General features: G+C 43.7%; 1 protein-coding gene across 2 annotated transcripts in view; it reads right to left on the bottom strand.

The window, feature by feature from the left end:
• Positions 1-21413, bottom strand: part of PDS5A (PDS5 cohesin associated factor A) — a 734756-nt gene that overhangs the window by 578225 nt on the left and 135118 nt on the right. For both annotated transcript variants that reach the window (XM_029589173.1, XM_029589180.1), the window contains exon 4: positions 14278-14364. In XM_029589173.1, coding sequence (XP_029445033.1) covers positions 14278-14364 — 87 coding nt within the window. The remainder of the gene's footprint in view (positions 1-14277; positions 14365-21413) is intronic.

The following is a 21413-nucleotide window of genomic DNA, read 5'->3' as shown; positions in this document are numbered from 1 at the left end:
CTGCCTCTGTTTCAGATTGGGGGAGAACCACTATCAATACAAGGTTCTTCTATTTGGACTCTCTTCAGCCTCCAGAGTCATCATGAAATGCCTTGCGGTAGCAGTAGCACACATATGTCATCAAGGAATATGTATATTCCTTTGCTTGGATGAGTGGTTTAAAGCAGCATCGACAAAGTCTGCTCTCCTGTCAAATAACAAATTAACTATAAATTGTCTACAGTCCCTAGGTTTTCTCATCAACTATGAAAAATCCATTCAATAGCCATTCAAAGTCCACAGTTCACACAAGCGCAGATAGATTCTGCGCAGTTGAGAGCATTTCTATCCCTTGACAGGGTAGCAGTCTTCTTGAAGTCAGCAAACACATTGCTACGGAAATCTTCAACTGCTCGCTGCATTTTAGGGACACTTGGCTGCAGTGATCCATATAGTTCCTGACATGCCTACACATGTGTTGCATACAATGGGGGTCTCAGGAACCAATGGAACAAGTGCTTCTGCTCTTCACTACCATGTTTCCATAACCACTGAAATGAAACAAGAGATATGTTTGTGGTTACAACCTCAAATTCTGCAAAGTGGTGCACCCCTACAACCAAAACCACAGCAAACAGTATTAACGACCGATGCCTCCACCGTAAGTTGTGTTGCCCACATTGGTTATTATAAAATGCAAGGAGTCTGGTCCACTAAGGAACGGCATCTGCAAATCAATTTACTTGAACTCAGAGTGATACACAATGCACTTGCAACTTTCCAACCCATGCTACACGGAAAGAACATAATGATTCACACAGTCAATCAAGTTCCCATGTTCTATATCAACAAACAAGGGGTACGGGATCTTGGATCCTCTGTTGAGAAGCCCTTCTCACTTGTCAATGGGCAGAACAAAACATAGCAACATTGCAAGTAACATACTTACAGGCATAGTGAACACAAAGGCAGGCGGATTCACAAGTAGTCCCTATCGCAGAATACGGCTGATTGCCTGTTCAAACAGTGGGGATTGACCATGGACTAACCTGTTGCTGTAGAACAAAAAGTTTAATCAATTCTGTTCCATCCATTCAAGTGCTCTATGAGAAGCACCAGACACCTTCCTGATTCAACGGGAAATAGGCCTCATGAACACTTTTCCTCAGCCTCCAGTATTAAGAACAAAACAGCATAAGAACATGCCATACTGGGTCAGATCAAGGGTCCATCAAGCCCAGCGTCCTGTTTCCAACAGTGGCCAATCCGGGCTTTAATTAGCTGGCAATTACCCAAAAACTAAGTCTATCCCATGCTACTGATGCTAATAATAGCAGTGGCTGTTTTCTAAGTCAACTTGATTAATGACAGACTTCTCCAAGAACTTATCCAAACCTTTATTAAACCCAGCTACACTAAATGCACTAACCACATCCCCTGGCAACAAATTCCAGAGTTTAATTGTGCGCTGAGTGAAGAAGAACTTTCTCCGATTAGTTTTAAATGTGCTACATGGTAACTTCATAGAGTGCCCCTTAGTCCTTCTATTATCCAAAAGAGTAAATAACCGATTCACATTTACCCATTCAAGACATCTCATGATTTTAAACACCTCTATCATATCGCCCCTCAGCCGTCTCTTCTCCAAACTGAACAGTCCTAAACTCTTTAGTCTTTCCTCATAGGGGAGCAGTTCCATCTCTTTTATGATTTTGGTCGCCCTTCTTTGTACCTTTTCTCCATTGGAACTATAACTTTTTTTGAGACACAGCGACCAGAATTGTACACAGTATTTAAGGTGCGGTCTCACCATGGAGCGATACAGAGGCGTTATGTCATTTTCTATTTTATTCACCATTCCCTTCCTAATAATTCCTAACATTGTTTGCTTTTTTGACTGCCGCAGCACACTGAGCCGATTACAATGTATTATCCACCATGATGCTTAGATCTCTTTCTTGGGTGGTATCTCTTAATATGGAATCTAACATTGTATAACTATAGAATGGGTTATTTTTCCCTAAATGCATCACCTTGCACTTATCCACATTAAATTTCATCTGCCATTTGTATGCCCAATTTCCCAGTCTCACAAGGTCCTCCTGCAATTTATCACAATCTGCTTATGATTTAATTACTCTGAATAATTTTCTATCATCTGCCAATTTGATTACTTCACTCGTCATATTCCTTTCCAGATCATTTATAAATATATTGAAAAGCATGGGTCCCAGTACAGATCTCTGAGGCCCTCCACTAAGAAAATTGTCCATTTAATCCTACTCTGTTTCCTGTCTTTTAACCAGTTTGTAATCCATGAAAGGACATCACCTATCCCATGACTTTTTACTTTTCCTAGAAGCCTCTCAAAGAATTTTGTCAAATGCCTTCTGAAAATCCAAATTCACTACATCTACCAGTTCACTTTTATCTACATATTTATTAACCCCTTCAAAAAAGTGAAGCATATTTGTGAGGCAAGACTTGCTTTGGGTAAAGCCATGCTGACTTTGTTCCATTAAACCATGCCTTTCTACATATTCTCTGATTTTGATCTTTAGAACACTTTCCACTATTTTTCTTGGCACTGAAGTCAGGCTGGCTGGTATGTAGTTTCCAGGATCGCCCCTGGAGCCCTTTTTAAATATTGGGGTTACATTAGCCACCCTCCAGTCTTCATGTGCAATGGATGATTTTAATGATAGGTTACAAATTTTTACTAATAGATCTGAAATTTCATTTTTTAGTTCCCTCAGAACCCTGGGGTGTATACCATTCGGTCCAGGTGATTTACTACTCTTCAGTTTGTCAATCAAGACTACCATATCTTCTACGTTTACCGTGATTTGGTTCAGTCCATCTGAAACATTACCCATGAAAACCTTCTCCAGAATGGGAATCTCCCCAACATCCTCTTCAGTAAACACCGAAGCAAAGAAATCATTTAATCTTTCAGCGATGACCTTATGTTCTCTAAGTGCCCCTTTAACCCCTCCATCATCTAACGGTCCAACTGACTTCCTCGCAGGATTTATGCTTCAAATATAATTTTAAAAGTTTTTACTGTGAGTTTTTGCTTCTACGGCCAACTTCTTTTCAAATTCTCTCTTAGCCTGTCTTATCAGTGTCTTACATTTAATTTGCCAACGCTTATCTTTATCCTATTTTCTTCTGTTGGATCCTTCTTCCAATTTTTGAATGAAAATCTTTTGGCTAAAATAGCCTCTTTCACCGCACCTTTTAACCATGCCAGTAATCATTTTGCCTTCCTTCCACCTTTCTTAATGTGTAGAATACATCTAGACTGTGCTTCCAGGATGCTTTTGTTTTGTTTTAACAATGTCCATGTCTCTTGCACACTTTTTACCTTTGTGGCCGCTCCTTTCAGTTTTTTTATAACTATTTTTCTCATTTTATCAAAGTTTCCCTTTTCAAAAGTTTAGCACTAGAGCTGTGGATTTGCTTACTGTTCCCCCTTCCAATCATTAATTCAAATTTGATATTATTTTATTTATTTATCGAGTTTTATATACCGTCATTCGGTTTCGCCATCATAATGGTTTACAAAAATTACGATGTTTACAAAGGTTAAGGAGGTTAACAAGGTTTTCAAAAAGGTTCAAATGATTGTTAACTATTATGATCACTATTGCCAAGCGGCCACACCACCGTTTCCTCTCTCACCAAATCCTGTGCTCCACTGAGAATTAAATCTAAAATTGTTCTCTCTCGTCCGTTCCTGAACCAATTGCTCCATAAAACTGTCATTTATTCCATCCAGGAATTTTATCTCACTAGCATGCCCCGATGTTACATTTACCCAGTGAATATTGGGGTAATTGAAATCTCCCATTATTACTACGCTACCAATTTGGTTAGCTTCCCTAATTTATCTTAGCATTTCACTGTCTGTCTCACCATCTTGGCCAGGTGGACGGTAGTATACTCCTATCACCATACTCTTCCCCAACACACAAGGGATTTCTATCCATAATGTTGAGATTACTTACCTGATAATCTCCTTTTCCTTAGTGTATGCAGATGGACTCAAAACAAGTGGGATATAGTGTGCTCGTGCTAGCAGTTGGAGACGGATCTGACGTCAGCACAGGTACATATACCCCCACAGGAAGTATAGCAATTCAGTAATCTTCCTTGCAAAAGCTTTTATGGATATATGTGTGACTGACTGATTGTTTAAATGAACAGGATTACCCTGACCAATTGATGGTAGCTGGAGACCGCCAGTGTTCTTAACCGGAAGGCGTCGACAGGGTGGAAGCCCTATATAAGCAAACATGGCTTACCGTGAGTCGGCGAATCCCCATGTATACTGGCAGCCGGGCGGGATGCTGAGTCCATCTGCATACACTAAGGAAAAGGAGATTATCAGGTAAGTAATCTCAACATTTCCTAGCGTGTAGCAGATGGACTCAAAACAAGTGGGATGTACAAAAGCTACTCCCGGACTGGGCGGGAAGCTGCCCGAGGTCCATTTAGGATTGCCCTCGCAAATGCTGTGTCCTCCCTGGCCTGAACGTCCAGACGGTAGAACCTGGAGAAGGTATGGAGGGAGGACCACGTCGCCGCTTTACATATCTCTGCAGGCGACAGCATCCTAGTTTCTGCCCAAGAGGCTGCTTGCGCTCTGGTAGAATGAGCCTTGACCCGTAGAGGTGGTGGTTTTCCCGCCTCTACGTAGGCCGCCTTGATAACTTCTTTGATCCAGCGGGCGATGGTTGGCCGTGAGGCCGCTTCTCCTTGCTTCTTCCTGCTGTGAAGGACGAACAGATGGTCCGTCTTTCGTACTGCTTCTGACATTTCCAGGTATCTGGCCAGTATTCTGCCGATGTCGAGATGATGCAGTATTCGACCTTCTTCTGACTTCTTCAAACCTTCCGTGGTTGGCAAGGATATGGTTTGGTTGAGGTGAAATTGGGAGACTACTTTGGGTAAGAAGGAAGGAACCGTGCGAAGATGGATAGCCTCTGGAGTGATTCTGAGGAATGGATCACGGCAGGACAGTGCTTGAAGCTCTGAGATGCGGCGTGCTGAACATACAGCCAGCAAGAACACCATCTTCAAGGTCAACAAACGGAGAGACAGGCCTCGAAGGGGTCTGAAGGCGGATCCCGCCAGAAATTCCAACATTAGGTTGAGGTTCCACAGGGGCACCGGCCACTTCAGTGGCGGGCGAATGTGTTTGACTCCTTTCAGGAAACGTGAAACGTCTGGGTGTGTGGCGATGCTGTTGCCGTCACTCCGGGGACCGTAGCAGGATAGCGCTGCCACTTGAACTTTGATGGAACTGAGGGACAGACCCTTCTGAAGTCCATCTTGCAGGAAATCCAAAATGATATGGATCTTAGCGGCATGTGGATTGGTGCCGTGAGTTTCGCACCAGGCTTCAAATACTCTCCAGATCCTTATATATGTTAGTGATGTGGAGAACTTGCGTGCTCGGAGGAGGGTATCTATTACCGGCCCCGAGTATCCTCGTTTCTTCAATCTAGCCCTCTCAAGGGCCAGAACCTAAGAGAGAATTGAGCCGGATCCTCGTGGAGGATGGGACCTTGCCGCAGCAGGTCCCTGTAGGGAGGCAGAGGTAAAGGGTTCCCTGCCAGTAGTCTTCTCATGTCTGCGTACCAGGGTCTTCTTGGCCAGTCCAGTGCCACTAGAAGAACTAGGCCTCTGTGCCACTGAATCTTGTGTATAATGGCGCCCAGCAGGGGCCATGGAGGAAAGGCATATATAGCAGGATCCCCTGAGGCCATGGCTGTACCAGGGCATTGATCCCCTGGGATAGAGGATCCCGCCTGCGGCTGAAATAACTGGGTACTTGAGCATTGGACCTGTCCGCTAGTAGGTCCATATCCGGCGTCCCCCACCGATCCACAATCATCTGGAAAGCTGAGGGCGACAGCTGCCATTCCCCTGGATGTAGGCTTTCTCTGCTGAGGAAGTCTGCCGCAGCGTTGTCCTTCCCGGCGATGTGGACGGCGGAGATGTCCTGAAGATTTGCTTCCGCCCAAGTCATCAGGGGGGCTATTTCTAAGGATACCTGTTGGCTTCTGGTCCCGCCCTGTCGGTTGATGTATGCCACCGTGGTGGAATTGTCTGACATCACTCTGACCGCTCTGTTGCGAAGTCTGTGGGCAAATCGTAGGCACGCTAGCCTGACTGCCCGTGCCTCTAGTCGGCTGATGTTCCACCCCGACTCTTCTCTGTTCCACCGCCCTTGGGCGGTGAGTTCTTCGCAATGTGCTCCCCATCCGTTCAGGCTGGCATCCACAGTGAGCAGGGTCCAGGTTGGGGAGGACATTCTTGACCCCCGGCTCATGTGGCCGGGCTGCAACCACCACCGTATCTGATTCCGCACTCTGGCTGGTAGAGGTAGGTGTGTGGTGTAGTTCTGTGATCGTGGGCTACACCGAGATAGAAGGGCACGTTGTAATGGTCTCATATGAGCCCGCGCCCATGGTATCACTTCCAGAGTGGATGCCATAAGGCCGAGGACCTGTAAGTAATCCCAAGCTGTGGGCCTGGGTGGCGCTCAGCAGGGCTTTTAGACGATTCCGGAGCTTTGATCTTCTCTTGGAGGTCAGGCTGACCTTGTCTTCCTGGGTGTCGAATCGGACTCCTAGGTATTCCAGCGACTGAGAAGGCTGTAGGGAACTCTTGTTCAAGTTTACAACCCATCCTAGGCTTTCCAGAAGAGCTATAACTCTGTTGGTTGCCTGGCGGCTCTCCTCTGGTGACTTCGCCCGGATCAGCCAATCGTCCAGGTAGGGATGGACGAGGATTCCCTCCTTCCTGAGGGACGCTGCCACTACTATTATGTCCCTGGTAAAGGTCCGCGGCGCGGTGGCTAACCCGAAGGGTAAAGCTCGGAACTGGAAGTGCTGGTCCAGGACCTTGAAGTGTAAATGGCGCTGATGATCCCGATGGATTGGGATATGCAGGTAGGCTTCCGACAGATCTAGGGATGTGAGAAACTCCCCTGGCTGTACTGAATTTTTGACAGACGTCAAGAGTTTCCATGCGAAAGCTGGGGACCCGCAGGTATCGGTTGACTGACTTGAGGTCCAGGACGGGCCGGAAGGTGCCCACCTTCTTGGGCACGATGAAATAAATGGAATAATGCCCAGAATTCATCTCCCTTGTAGGCACTGGGATTATGGCCTTTAGGGACAGGAGCCTCCGCAAAGTGACGTCTAGGGCCGTCCTCTTGATGGGCGAACAAGGAGATTTCAAGAAAGAAATGGGAGGGAAGCTACTGCTGTGAATGAGAGGGAAGAACAATTAAGAGCTCTAGCGGAATCAGGTTTAGTCGTGAAATTTGATTCGATTTCCTTAGAAGGAATTTGGTCTACTTTGAAATCGATTGAAAATTCAATAAAGGTTCTCTCTCAAATTACTTTAGAAACCAAACAACAAACAATGACAAACAATCATTTAATTGCTAAGTTTAATGAAAAAACACATTTACTTGAAAATAAAATTACTTCTTTAGAACAAAAGCAAGTAAAATTGATTGTTTCAGAAATAAATACTTCTAAAAGATTAGAATCAGTAGAAAACTCATTAAGAGCTCATAACTTGAGAATAGTAAATTTTCCAGTGATTAAAAATATTTCCCCAATAAACCTTTTTAGAACTTATATGTTGCAGGTTTTAAAAATCCCAGAACCAGCACTTCCGGTACTGGTTAAGGCTTATTACCTTCATCAGGTAAATCAGGATGAGGCACAAAGTGAAGGTCTGAATTTAACAGATATATTGGAACACTCTTTTGAATTAGAAATTTCTCATAGAAAGCCATTGCTTATTTCCTTTGCCTTTTTATCAGAGAGAAATAATATAGGGCCGTCCTCTTGATGGGCGAACAAGGAGATTCTATAAACCTGTCCGGCGGAAGCCGAAGAAAATCCAGGTAATACCCTTCTCGGATGATGGCGAGGACCCACTGATCCGAGGTAATCTCGACCCACCTGCGGTAGAAGAGGGACAGACTGCCCCCTATGGCCGCGACCCCCGGATGGGTCGGCTGATTGTCATTGTGGTGTACGGCCGGGACCCGAACCCGAGCCGATTCCCCTCTTGTTGTGCTTAGGCCGAAAGGACTGGTTCCTGGCCTGCGAACAAGGTGCTTGGTAGCGAGTCCTGTAAGGGTTGAAGCGCTGAAAGTTTCTACCTCTGGATGGTCTGGGGAAGGGGCGCTGGTTCCTCCTTGACCGGTCTTCTTGTAGACGGGGTAATGGAGAGGCGCCCCATTTATTGGCCAGTTTCTCAAGGTCACTGCCGAACAGGAGGGATCCCTCAAAGGGCATTCTCGTGAGGCGCGTCTTGGAGGAGGAGTTGGCTGACCAATTACGCAGCCAGAGCTGTCTCCTGGCCGCCACTGAGGATGACACTCCCTTGGCTGCCGTACGGACTAGGTCGGAGGCAGCATCAGTGAGGAATGAGAGAGCTGATTCCATTTCTTCTCCCGGGGTGTTGCTCCTAGCCTGGGATAAACAGGAACGTGTCACCACGGTGCAGCAGGTCGCAATCCGTAGGGACATGACTGCCACCTCAAAGGCTTGTTTCAGAATAGTGTCCATGCGCCGGTCATGTGTATCCTTGAGGGCCGTCCCCCCCTCCACTGGAATGGTGGTGCGCTTCACAATTGCGCTAACCATGGCGTCAACCTGGGGGCACGCCAGCTTCTCCTTGGATGCCGGGTCTAAGGGATACATGCCAGCCAAGGCCCGACCCCCTTTGAATGAGGCCTCCGGCGTATTCCATTCCAGATCGATTAACTGCTGAGCTACTTGTAGGAGGGGAAAATGGTGAGATGTTTGGCGCAGGCCCTCCAACAGGGGGTTCATTCTCGGTTCCTCTGGGGCAGCATGGCCCGGAAGAGCCAGTTCAGACAGGCATTGAGAGATCAGGCCTGGGAGATCCCCTCTCAAGAAGAAGCGCCTCATGGTACGATATGGTTCAACCCCCGAGGGAAGTTCTCCCTCCTCGGGGGACTCGTCGTCTTCCTCAGGGCAATCTGAATCCCCATAAGTGGGGGTCCCGGGTGGCGCGTGGCCGTGCCTAGGCCTTGAGGGTCCAGGGGCTGGGTCATCCGGTATGTATGGACCCGCTCGGGGAGCAGCCTGCATTGAGAAAAAGGCATGAATCCCCTTGAATAATTCCACCCAGGAGAGCGAAGCAGGATCTGGTCTGAGGGGTACCAGGCCCCTCGGGGTCCCCGGCTGCCCACTACTGCCGGCTAGGTCTGGGGTGTTCCCTGAGGAATTGGCAAGTACGCTGGGCTGTGACCGGTCCTGGCCTGGAACTCCCAGGGCCTCTTCACATTGGGCACATAGGGAGTCTGCTTCCTCGCTCTGTGTAGCTCTGAGGTTGCATGCTGAGCAGAGGCGCATGCCTGATGTTGGAGGGGCCAGCTCCGCTGATGCCTGGGCTCTCTTACGCTCCATGTGCGTCTAGGAACGGACGCTTATCAGCGGGCGCCTATAAACGTGCGCTTTACACCGTGCGCCTAACAATGTGCGCCTAACAGCGGGCGCCTAACAGCGGGCGCCTAACAGCGGGCGGCTAACAGCGGGCGGCTAACAAACCAGGCAGAATAATGGCGACCTCCGTGGCGGATTGCCACCTAGGCAGACTCTGCAAAGCCTCACTTCCTCGGAGACCAAGTAAAGATGTATGCCTTACCTTGTCTTCGGCGCTTCCCGGTTGCGACCCGGGCGGTCTCCGGCTGCGGGGGGAGAGGGTAAGTACCGTCACCACCGCGCTCGAGGAAGTGCACCCGCTGCCTCTGGGCCGCACCTGAACTCGTCTCGCTCGGGGGCCAAGTCCACGCCGGGACCGAGGCTGCCTCTATGCCGCGCCCAAGCCCTTCTCACTCGGGGGCTAGGTCCCTGCTGCGAGCCGGCCACTAGACCGAGGCACTTACCTCCGAGGGACCACGGAAATCGCCTCGGGAAACTCAACTGGGGGAGGGACCGATGGTATCACCGCAGGAGTGCGGGGCTCATCTTCAGGTAGGTTTCTTCTATGAATTTAGTCGTGTAGAATTTGGAAACACGCTCAACGAGCGTGAGGGAGCTCCAAACTGCTTTGGAGACGGAAATTACTGAATTGCTACACTTCCTGTGGGGGTATATGTACCCGTGCTGACGTCAGATCCGTCTCCAACTGCTAGCACGAGCACACTATATCCCACTTGTTTTGAGTCCATCTGCTACACACTAGGAAAAGATTTATTATAGATCATAAAGGACTTAATAATAGATCATGCCAAGATGATCTTAATCACACTGACTTGGCTGAAACAACCATGGTAAGCTTATCTAGTACAGTTCCCCAAAAGACCACCCATTCATCTAGGAAACAACCCAGCAATCTTAATCTGGGAAGAAGTCTCCCTATTACATCACATTACCATCATTGAACCTAACTGCTTGGATGTTGAACACTTGATCCTAGCTCAATGGTCTTTATCAGAACCCATACAGGATATCTTGCTTTCTGCAAGAAAACCAACCATAAGGCGCATTTATTCCTTTAAGTGGAAATGCTATTCAAATTGGTGCTCTTACATAATTCTTAACCTCTTCACTTGCAAACCTCAACATTTACTATTTTATCTTCAACATCTTTCCCAACTGGGGTTAGCAATCACATCAGTAAGAGTACACTTTGCAGCTATCACAGCTTATACCCCAGAAAATGGAGTTCCGATTTCCAGGCACCCTTTGGTCTCCAGGCTCATAAAGGGACTGCTACATCTGCACCCACCAATGAAGAAACCACCAGTTCCCTAGATCAACAACACTTCTCTTATGTAAGCTCCCTTTGAACCTATGGAAACTGCAACTCAAATATCTAACCTGGAAAGTTCTCTTCCTAGTAGCAGTCACCTCCACTAGAAGGATTAGTGAACTGCAAGCCTTAATCCATTACTCCCCTTACATGCAGTTTTCATGATAAGGAAGTTCTCAGAACTCATTCCATATTCTTACCAAAATAGTGTCTGCTTTTCATATAAACCAATCAATTTTATTTATTTAAAAGTTTTTATATACCGCACAATAAGGCATATGTATGCCCGTCTAGGCGGTTTACAAAAATACAATTTATGACAAAAAGAAAAGAATTAAGATACAATTAAAATACATACATTAGAATTTTAATTCTACTAATGATGATATCATAGTGGTATATAACTGCGGTTATTTTTGTATTATAAGCACTATTAAACAGGTAAGTTTTCAGTGTTTTCTAAAAAATCTTTGGAATTTGCTGTCAATCGAATTTGTTCAGGAAGAGAGTTCCACAGGGTCGGACCTGCTACGGAGAAGGCCCTTTTCCAAATTAAAGCTAGGCTTACTATTCTGACTGAGGGAATTTCTAACATACATTTGTCCATAGAGCAGCGTTGTCTTGGCGGTTTATATATTCGCAGTAGGGAGCAGAGCCACACAGAGTTAGAGTTGTAGAGGAGGTTATGAATAGTGGACAGGATTTTGTATGTTATGCGATGGGTTATGGGGAGCCAGTGAAGCTGTTGTAAGATGGGTTTTATATGTTCTTTTCATGGTAGATTGAATAACATTCTCGCTGTTGCATTTTGGACGAGCATTTTGGACACTGTGCTTCCAATGTTCTTTCTGAAACCTCATGAACATGATGGTGAAAAGATGCTGCACGTGGACTGCAAAAGAGCTCTAGCGTATTACAAATGCAGAATGCAAATCCACAGAAAAGCATCCCAGCTATTTGAATCATTTGATCCCAACAGATTAGGTACAGCTGTAGCAAAACAAACAATGTTGAATTGGATAACTTCCTGCATACAACACTTATGCTGCTACTGGATTCAAGCTCACTAATCCAATCAAACCTCATCAAGTGCAAGCAACTGCATATTCCATAGCACACCTCAAGGAAGTACCCATGGAAGGCATTTGTAAAGCAGCAACTTGATCATCAGTGCATACCATGTCTTGCTACTGCCTAAACGCCTTAGCAGCCTGGACAGTGAAGTGGGACAGGCTGTCTTGCACAATGCAGTTTCCAAGTAGTCTGCTCTCCAAAATTGATATCTCTATGATGCAACATTGCAACCCTCAGCTTCGGACTCCCCATACAGCATGGCTAATCCAGTCCTGCTTATTGACAGGAAAAAGCAAGTTTGCTTATCGTAAACTGTGTTTTCCGTAGACAGCAGGATTAATTAGCCATGTGACACCCACCCCTCCTCCCTAGATAGCAGACTTTCCTATTCTGTAAGCTTTAGCACAGTCTGAGGAAATTCTGAGGACAGCCTATGCAGGAACTCCCACACATGCTCAGTAAAGCTAAAAGCTCTACTAGCTTGGCAAGACAGATCCATTGAGTGCTGCCAGATGACATCACCCACGGAGTGTGTCCAATTCATCCCTGTATCTACGGAAAACACTGTTTACAGTAACCCAACCTGCTTTTACTTAATGATAAGTATATGCTGAGAGTTACTAAACTGGAATTTTTTGATAAAAGTACCCTTTTTAGCACATCAACTAAGGAGAAAGAAATTGAGAAATGGTATTAAGGAGATCAAAGTTGATGTTAAGATTCTAATATCTCTTCAAGCAGTGGCTGGTGCTTTTAGAAATTTCTGTATTAACCTAAATTCCTCAAATAAGTCAAGAGCTTTAAAGGAAATTACTGTTGTTTTGGAAGATGCCTCACTTCCTAAATTAAGGCAGACTCAGTTGGATTCTCCTATTACTATACTCAAGATTTTGGGGGTTATTCAGAAGTGGAAAGCTGGTAAGGTCTGTAGGGTTGATAGGTTTGGGACAGACTATTAAAAAGGTTTGCGGGATTGTTAGCTCCAGTTTTGTCATGGTTGTTTCAGGATGAGTTAAAATCTGGATTTCTCCCTAAAATGATGCATGACACAGCTATAACAAGAATACAGAAAGATGACAAGACTAAAGATTGTGCCTCCTACCACTCTATTTATTGCCCTCTTGAAAGCATATGTGAAAATCCTCCAAAAGTTCTAGCAAATAGATTGGATCACATTTTGGGAGTTTAATCGACAGAGATCAAATAGATTTTATCTTAGGCAGACACTCCAGTGATAACTTGCTGATGTCAGACATTCAGTAATTAGGCACAGCAGATATGATAAAAAGGTCTGGTAACATTGGATGCTGAAAAGGCATTTGACAGGGTTGAATAGAGCTTTAGGGAAAACACCCTGGGCGAGTATTGTTTCGGTTGGGGGGGGAATTTCTTTAGGCGAGTCCAGGCAATCTATGCTGCTCCAAAGGGCTAAAATGGTTGTGAATGGGGTTTCCTCAGGATTGTTTTTGTCTCCTCCCCCACCTCTTTTGTTTGCTTTAGTAATTAAACCATTAGCTGCACACTAAAAATTCTGTGGATATTTAAAGTATTACAGTTTTGGGACCAGAACATAAAATTGCTCTTTATGCTGATAACTCCTTTATTTGAATAACCTGTGAGAATCTATCCCAGCCTTGTTAAATAAAACTGAAGCCTTTGGTAAGCTCTATGAGCTTAGAGAAGGGTCTATTCGGAGCCATCAGATGACGTCACCTACAATTCATGGCTAAATAAGCCCTGCTTGTCAATGGAGAATTCTTATGTTTAATAAGCTGGAGTTTTTAATAGCAGCTGTATACCACAGAGATAGCAATGTTGCAGCACATTCAATTTTACGAAATATACAGTACGATCAATGTCAAATGCTTTCACAGTTACACTTGAAGGAACATCCTTCAAACAAGACCTGCAAAGATCATATGTCAGACTACCCCCTTCTCCTGCCCCTGCTTCAAACAAAACCTACATAACCCCTTTAGCCTGTCACTAAAACAATTATGCACAAAACAAAACTTTGTAGATGGTGCATGCTAAGAAGGAATTAATGATATAAAAAGGCAGCAGCTGTCCACCTGCACACTGGGAACAGAAGTGATACAAGGCCTCAAGTTTGAGGCCCACACCTGGAAATTTAAGGGGTAGTAGAATTAGAGCACCCACCTTATGCTCCTATTTAATATTAAGGCTTAATCACCAGGACATCTGGGAATGCCCCACTACATTAGTATGCAAATACAAAAAGAACACACTCACAGCTAAGTAACCTAACACGATGACCACTGCTTGATTTGTTTTTTTTTTTTTTTTGTTTCTCCTGTCAAAGTCTATGCAGCTAATCTGTGTATTTAAATTTAAACCATATTTCCTAGAATACATGTTTGATTAAAGTTCAAATTGCTTTATTACCTCTAATAAATAAAAATATCTGTTAAATTGTGGACTCTTGGTATCCTCCAACCCTTTTAGCTGTCTTGTAATAAACAAGAAGATGTCCTGTTAAAAAGAAAAAAAAAAAAAGAATTAAAAACCATGAGTCTAAGAAATATATCAAGGATGCAATAAGGCATAAGAGCATGCACAGTGAATAGGCTTACGTGTCTCCTAACAGCGATGTGATGCAGAACTATCAAGCAGCACTCCAGGTGTATACAGAAATACTTTAATGCAGCACCCTCCCCCAGTGGATTTTGCTTTTCACAAAAGTCCCATTTCACCTTGTGCCCAGCCAGCTTAGCTGAACTTCTAGCATGGTGTGACATTACACATTGTTTAAAAAAAAAAAAATGCTCCACTCTCTACCATTTTAAATTGCACAGTTAAACAGATTATTGCCAACTCATTGGGTTTGAAATTCTTCATGCACCCCTCCACCCCCACCTCCCCAGTGTACCTTTGGAGCAATTCATAACACATTACCTCACATAGTTCCAGATTTATCAATTAAAGCCTTGTGCTGTGTAACTTGTGATTTACAAGTCAATACATACCAACTAAATTCAGAGTGTGTAAGTTTGTTAATCATTCTTTTGATAACACAGTTGCTTGTAGGGGGTGCAGGGGAAATTAGGGGTGAGGAGAGAACAGCCATATAAATAAATTTTAATCTAATAAAGATAACAGCAAACTTTACTGATATGTATTAACTGGAACGTGCCCTTTTGGAATCTTAGTAGGTTGAGATACTAGAAATGGGCATTTGTTTTTGCCAAATTAGATAATTTCAACAAAATTGTCTAATTCGGCATGGTTCGGAGGACCCGAAAAACGATCCTTTTTTCTCCAAAATTTCAGAAAAAATCGTTTTTCAGGTTAGCACGCACTAACATGCGAGCTAATCCGAAAAACGATGGTCCCCGAGAAAAAAGGCCCGAACCACGGGAAAACGAAATTTCCCGCAGCGGGCCAAAAACAAAGCATGACATGAAAATCAAAAACGATGCACATCTCTATGAGATACATAGAAACACTGAATGTGACAGCAGACGATGGCCTTTAGTGGTGCATTTAGCATGTCCAATCTCATTTCAGGTACAGTGCCACAAACCTCAGATGATCTCCAGCTTTCCCTCATTTTACAATTAGGGTTACTCTGTGCTTGTTCCATGCTTTCTCAAATCCCATGACCGTTTGTGCTTCCACCACGATCCACTGTGAGGGGCATTCCATGCATCCAACATCCTTTCCATGAATGTTAGATAGCCTCTTCCAAATTGTAGAGAAGAACCAGGGAAATCTGTTCTCCTGCTTTAAAGCAACTAAAAGGGTTTTAAATTTTGGACAAACTCATAAAATGTATTGTACCATGTAGAATTGATTTTGTTTGATTCTCGCTGTATGCATGGTGCCCTGGAAAACCTTCTTTACTCATCGAGAATGAGCAGGTCTTTCCTTGGAGAAGTGTTACAATGAGGATGGGTCTTTCCCCTTCTTCATAGCAGACTCTACTATGACAGAATTATGTGGGAGCCCTACCACTCCATTTCCCAGTGATTTCTTCATCCTAAATTTAAGATCAAGTTTACAGGCAGCTGAAATGAGGAGTAAGGAGTTTCCCACATTTTCAAGAGGATTACACATAATACTGTGTGCATCAGTAAGGCAGAAGTTTCAGGTAGAACGTCCAGGATTTTTTTTTTAATTCCCATGACCTCTGCTGTAGGGTTTGGATCTTTCCATGCTACTAAGTTAAGTGCTGTTTCCATTTTCTTCACAATCCTGGCCTATATTAAGTCCTCTGGTGGAGATGTGATCAGGCAGTCCCAGGGGTGGGTCAAAAGGGATGTGGAACTGCCTGGGGACTCCCCTGAAGAACAATTACTGAATCAGGATGATTGAGGTGAGCAAGGACGGTTAATAACCCTTGCAGCAGCTGATGCAGGGGGTGGTTGTTTATAAAAACATAAGACTTGCCATACTGGGTCAGACCAAGGGTCCATCAAGCCCAGTATCCTGTTTCCAACAGTGGCTAAACCAGGTCACAAGTGCCTGGCAGATCCCAAGGGGTAGATTCCAAGCTGCTTATCCCAAGAATAAACAATGGATTTCTACAACTCTACCTTAATAATGGTTAATGGACTTTTCTCCAGGAACTTGTTCAAACCTTTTTTACACATAGCTACAGTAACAGCTTTCACCACATCCTCTGACAATGAAGTCCAGAGCTTAATTATGTCTTGAATAAAAAAATATTCTCTCTTATTAGTTTTAAATGTATTACCTAGTAACTTCATTGTGTCCTCCCTGGTCTTTGCACTTTTCAAAACAGTAAACTGATTAACTTTTACAATTTCTATTCCACTCATTTTATAGACCTCTATCACATCTCTCCTCGGCCATCTCTTCTCCAAGCTGAAGAGTCCCAACCTCTTTAGCCTTTCCTCATAGGGGAATTCTTCCATCTCCTTTATCATCTTGGAGACTCTTCTCTGTCCCTTTTCTAATTCTGCTACATCTTTCTTGAGATATGGCGACCAGAACTGCACACAATACTCAAGATGAGGTCAGACCATGGAACGATACAGAGGCATTAAGATATTCTCTGTTTTAGTCTTCATTCCTTTCCTAATAATCCCTAGATTTCTATTTGATTTTTTGGTGCTGCACACTGAGCAGAACATTTCAATGTATTTTCAACTATGACACCTAAATCCTTTTCCTGAATGGTGACTCTAATGTGGAACCTTGCATTATATAGCTATAATCTGAGTTACTCTTCCAAGTGCATCACTTTGCACTTGTCCTCACTACATTTAATTTTCCATTTGCATGTCCAGTCATCCAGTTTTGCAATGTCCTCTTGCAATTTTTCATAATCCTCTTGTGATTTAACAACTTTGAATAATTTTGTGTCATCTGCAAATCTGATGACCTCACTCGTTCCCATTTCCAGGTCGTTTATAAATATATTAAAAAGCATTAGTCCCAGAACACATCCCTGGGGCACTCCACTATTCACCTTATTCCACTGGGAAAATTTACCATTTAGCCTTACTCTCCATCTTTTAACCAGTTGGCAATCCACAATAGGACACTGTCCCCTATCCTGTGACTTTTTAATTTCCTAAGAAGTCTCTCATGAGGTACTTTGTCAAATGCTTTCATCAACTGGCTCACCTTTATCTACAATTATTTATGCCCTCAAAAAAACATAGCAAATTTGTGAGGCAAGATTTCCCTTGGCTAAATCGATGATGGCTTTGTCCCATTAAACTATGCTTATCTATATGTTCAGCAATTTTGTTCTTTGATAGTTTCTACCATTTTGACCTGGCACAGACCTCAGACTCACTTGTCTAATTTCCTGGATCACCCCTTGATCTTTTTAAAAATTGGTGTTACATTAGCAACCCTCCAGTCTTCAGGTACAATAGATATTGATATTTTACAAATTTCCAATAGCAGGTCCATAATTTCATTTCTCAGTTCTTTCAGCACTCTGGGATGTATACCATCTGGTCCAGGTGATTTGCTACTCTTTAGTTTGTCAATTTGCCCTAGTACATCTTCCAGGTTCATTGCGATTTGTTTCAGTTCCTCTGAATCATTATACTTTAATATCATTTCTGGCATGAGTATATCTCTTACATCTTCCTCAATGAATACTGAAGCAAAGAATTAATTTAGTCTCTCTGCTATGGCTTTGTCATCCCTAAGTGCCCCTTTTACCTTATGATCATATAACGGTCCAAATGACTATTGCAGGCTTTTTACCTCAAATGTACTTTAAAAAAAAATTTTATTATGAGTTTTTGCTTCCACAACAAGCTTCTTTTCAAAGTCTCTCTTTGCCTTCCTTATCAATGCTTTGCATTTGACTTATCAGTGCATATGCTGTTTCTTGTTTTCTTCATTCATATCCCTTTTTCATTTCTTCAAAGATGCTCACGGGAGGTAGATCACCTCTGTCTTGATGAAGTCACTAACAGTGGGGCACCTGGCATTACTTTCCAAAGTGAAAAGGGGATGATTGGGTAGGCCAGTAGGAATGACAGCAGTGCTGGTTCAGGTATAAAAGATGAAGAAGCCTCTTACTATGTCCATTATTTGTCCACAGCCTGTTGAGACCTCGGCACAAGTATCAGAGTTGGGGACATCATCTCCTCAGATGAGAATCTGTTCTTGCTCCACAGTTGGCAGAAGATTGGAGGGTAATGGAAGAATGGAGCAAACAGAATCTGGAGAATGTAGTCAAAGACCCTGAGTAAGAAGCTGGGGGACCAGCAAAGCTCTGGCAATGGAGGGTGGAAGCTGTAACCTGGCCTCCGCTAGAGAAGCACTATATGCTGCATATAGCCGAGTAGGTAAGACGGCTTTACGTTTCTTTTAGCATGCAGTTCTTCAGGGCTAACTGGAAGTATTGGAAAATAGTGGCCTTCTTCTCGACACCTTAGATGTTGAGCAAAGTGATAAAGGGGAGAGGTCTGAAGGCAGTTACAGTCCTCTTGGAAGCCATGAGAAAGATTCTAGAAGTGAGAATTATCAGCTTGTTTCTCTTTTCCCTTTTTTCAAGTAATAGCAAGGCAGCACTGAAAAGTGCTGTTTTAGGTCACTGGAATCAGCGAGGAATCAAAAATAGACTAAGTAGAAAACTTTGAGAGTGAGACTCCAAGGCAATGCCCACGTGGGAACTCCTGCATATGCTCAGTAGAAGCTTGAAGAGAGAGTTCCATTCAGTACTGCCTGATGACATCACCACAGATCATGGCTAATTCAGCCCTTCTTATTGAAGGGAAAAAATTATAAAGTGCAGGAAACTTTTTTTTTTTTTTTTTAAGATGTGTAGTAAAAAAGCAGGGGTGCCCAAATTTTTGCTTGTCATCCAAACCCATCCCCTCCCTTCTCTTTCACCCCTGCCTCATGTTCCACATCTCTCAAAATACTCTCTCATCTACTGTTCATTTCCCTCTTACCCCACACTCCCTCCTGTCACTTGATCTCACATCCCTCCCACCCTTCGTTTGTTCACACCATCCCTCTTCACTCATCCCACCTTTACTTACTTTCTCATCATCCCTCCCATTCACTTTCACCCCATCCCCTCCCAACCTTTACTTCATCTCACCACCCCTCCCCCCCCCCTTCGTGTACTCCTATCCCATCCCCTCTCTCCCCTTCCATTTCCATGCTCCTCTCACCACCTTCCTTTCACTCATCTTGAGCTACTTTGCCACCTCTTGATCATACCCTGTCTGTAGCAGTGCAGTCCTGGGGCTCCTAACTCGTAGCAGGGCCTGGCATCCCTGCCAGCAGCTGTCCGCAGTGGCTCAAGTTTCTCTCTTGCTCGTGGAGCCTGACCTCCCCACTAGTTGCTGTTTGTAACACCAGACTGGATAATACAGAGAGAAGGGAAGAGCTGGATATTAGAGAGAAGGGAGGAGCTAAATTTGCATACCAGCAATGCAGGTGTAGGGCAACTTTCCTCTATTATACTTAGAAACATACATATGTATGTCCAAGTGGCAGCCTTAAAAATGTCTTGAATAGGGGCTTGACCCAAATGGGCTACATGAGTTGCAGTAGCTCTTACTCTATCAGCTGTAACCTTTTGCAGAAGCTGAATTTTTGCTTTAGAGAAGCAAAACAATATACTGGGAAAACCAAGATAAAAAGGTTTGTTTTTTGTCTGGACAATCTTGCCTGTTTACATCATATGACAGAAATAACCAGAAGGCTTTCTGAAAAGCTTCATTCTGTCCATAACATAGCAAGGCTCTTCTGCAGTCTAGAATATGAAGAGACTGTTCAGCCAAGGAAGAATGAGGCTTAGGAAAAACTTGGAAGATTAACAATTTGTTTAAATGGAACAGAGACCACTTTAGGTAAAACGTTTGGGCAATTTCTCAAAATAATTTTATTAGTCAAAATCTGAGGATACTCTATCAGAGCTTGAAGTTCACTTACTCTGCAAGTTGATGTGATTGATAACAGAAATAAAAGCTTCTAAATAAACAAATTAATGTCAGCATATGCTAAGGTTTCAAATGGCTGTTTCATCAATTTAGAAAAACAAATATTAAGGTCCCATTGAGTAGGAAGGATTTTGATTGGAAGTTTCAAATGATACAATCCTTGGATACTTCAGAATGATGCGAAATAGGTACACCTTCTGAATGATGGAATGCAGTAATGGCATGCAAATTCTGAGTTAGACTTTAAACCAGAGTTGGAAATGTGTAGCAGATATTAGAGTATTGTTGACATAGGGCATGTAAAATGGATTCTCACTGACAGAGGAACACCAAAAAGAGTATCTCTTCCATTTGAAATTATATGGTGGCAGAATTTTTAACTGCCAGTATAACTTGCTCACTAGTCACACCAGTAAGAGTTTGATATTGAAGGTTGTGAAAGAGAAGAGTACCAAACTGAGTGAGGAGATTTGGAAAGTTGGGGAGGTGAACAGGTGGCACCCTACTACTAGTCTTGGAAGTCATGGAAACCAGGTTTCTTGAGGCCAGAAAGGGGCTATGATACGCATTTTCCCTGTATCTTTTCATAACTTGAGTAATGTCTTTCAAATGAGGAGAATTGGAGGAAAAGCATACATCAAGGCCTTGTTCTACTGAGTCAGGAATGCTTCCCATGCCAAGATGTCAAGCGCTGGTCTCCTGGAGCAATAAAAGAGTAGTCTGTGATTCCATGAGGATGTGAAGGGATCGATAAGTTATGTTCCCCAAAGCTGAAAAAGTCTTGTACTACAGATTCATGAAGAGACTAATCTGGAGGTTGAATGTGACAACTAAGAGAATTTGCTAAAATATTATCCTTGCCTAGGAGATAAATGGCAAAAAGATTTATGTTTCTTAAGACTGCCCAATTCCATATCGACTGCTTCTTTGCATACTGTTGCAGAACCTGCTTCTCCTTGTTTATGTAAAACATTGCCACCTGTCTGTTTAAATTATCAAGTATTTTATCCAGTTTTTAAACACCAGGAGAGCTTTGTAGATTGTTCTCAGCTACCAAAAACTGTTGAGAAGACTCGCTTCTCGAGTAGACCTTCCTTGGGGTCCTTGAGAACCTTATTTAGATGAGAACCCCAA

The sequence above is a fragment of the Rhinatrema bivittatum genome, chromosome 1 (genome assembly GCF_901001135.1).
Source record: "Rhinatrema bivittatum chromosome 1, aRhiBiv1.1, whole genome shotgun sequence".
Classification (NCBI taxonomy): Eukaryota; Metazoa; Chordata; class Amphibia; order Gymnophiona; family Rhinatrematidae; genus Rhinatrema; species Rhinatrema bivittatum.
The sequence above is the reverse complement of the archived record's forward strand: the minus strand, read 5'-3'. Positions and strand labels throughout refer to the sequence as shown.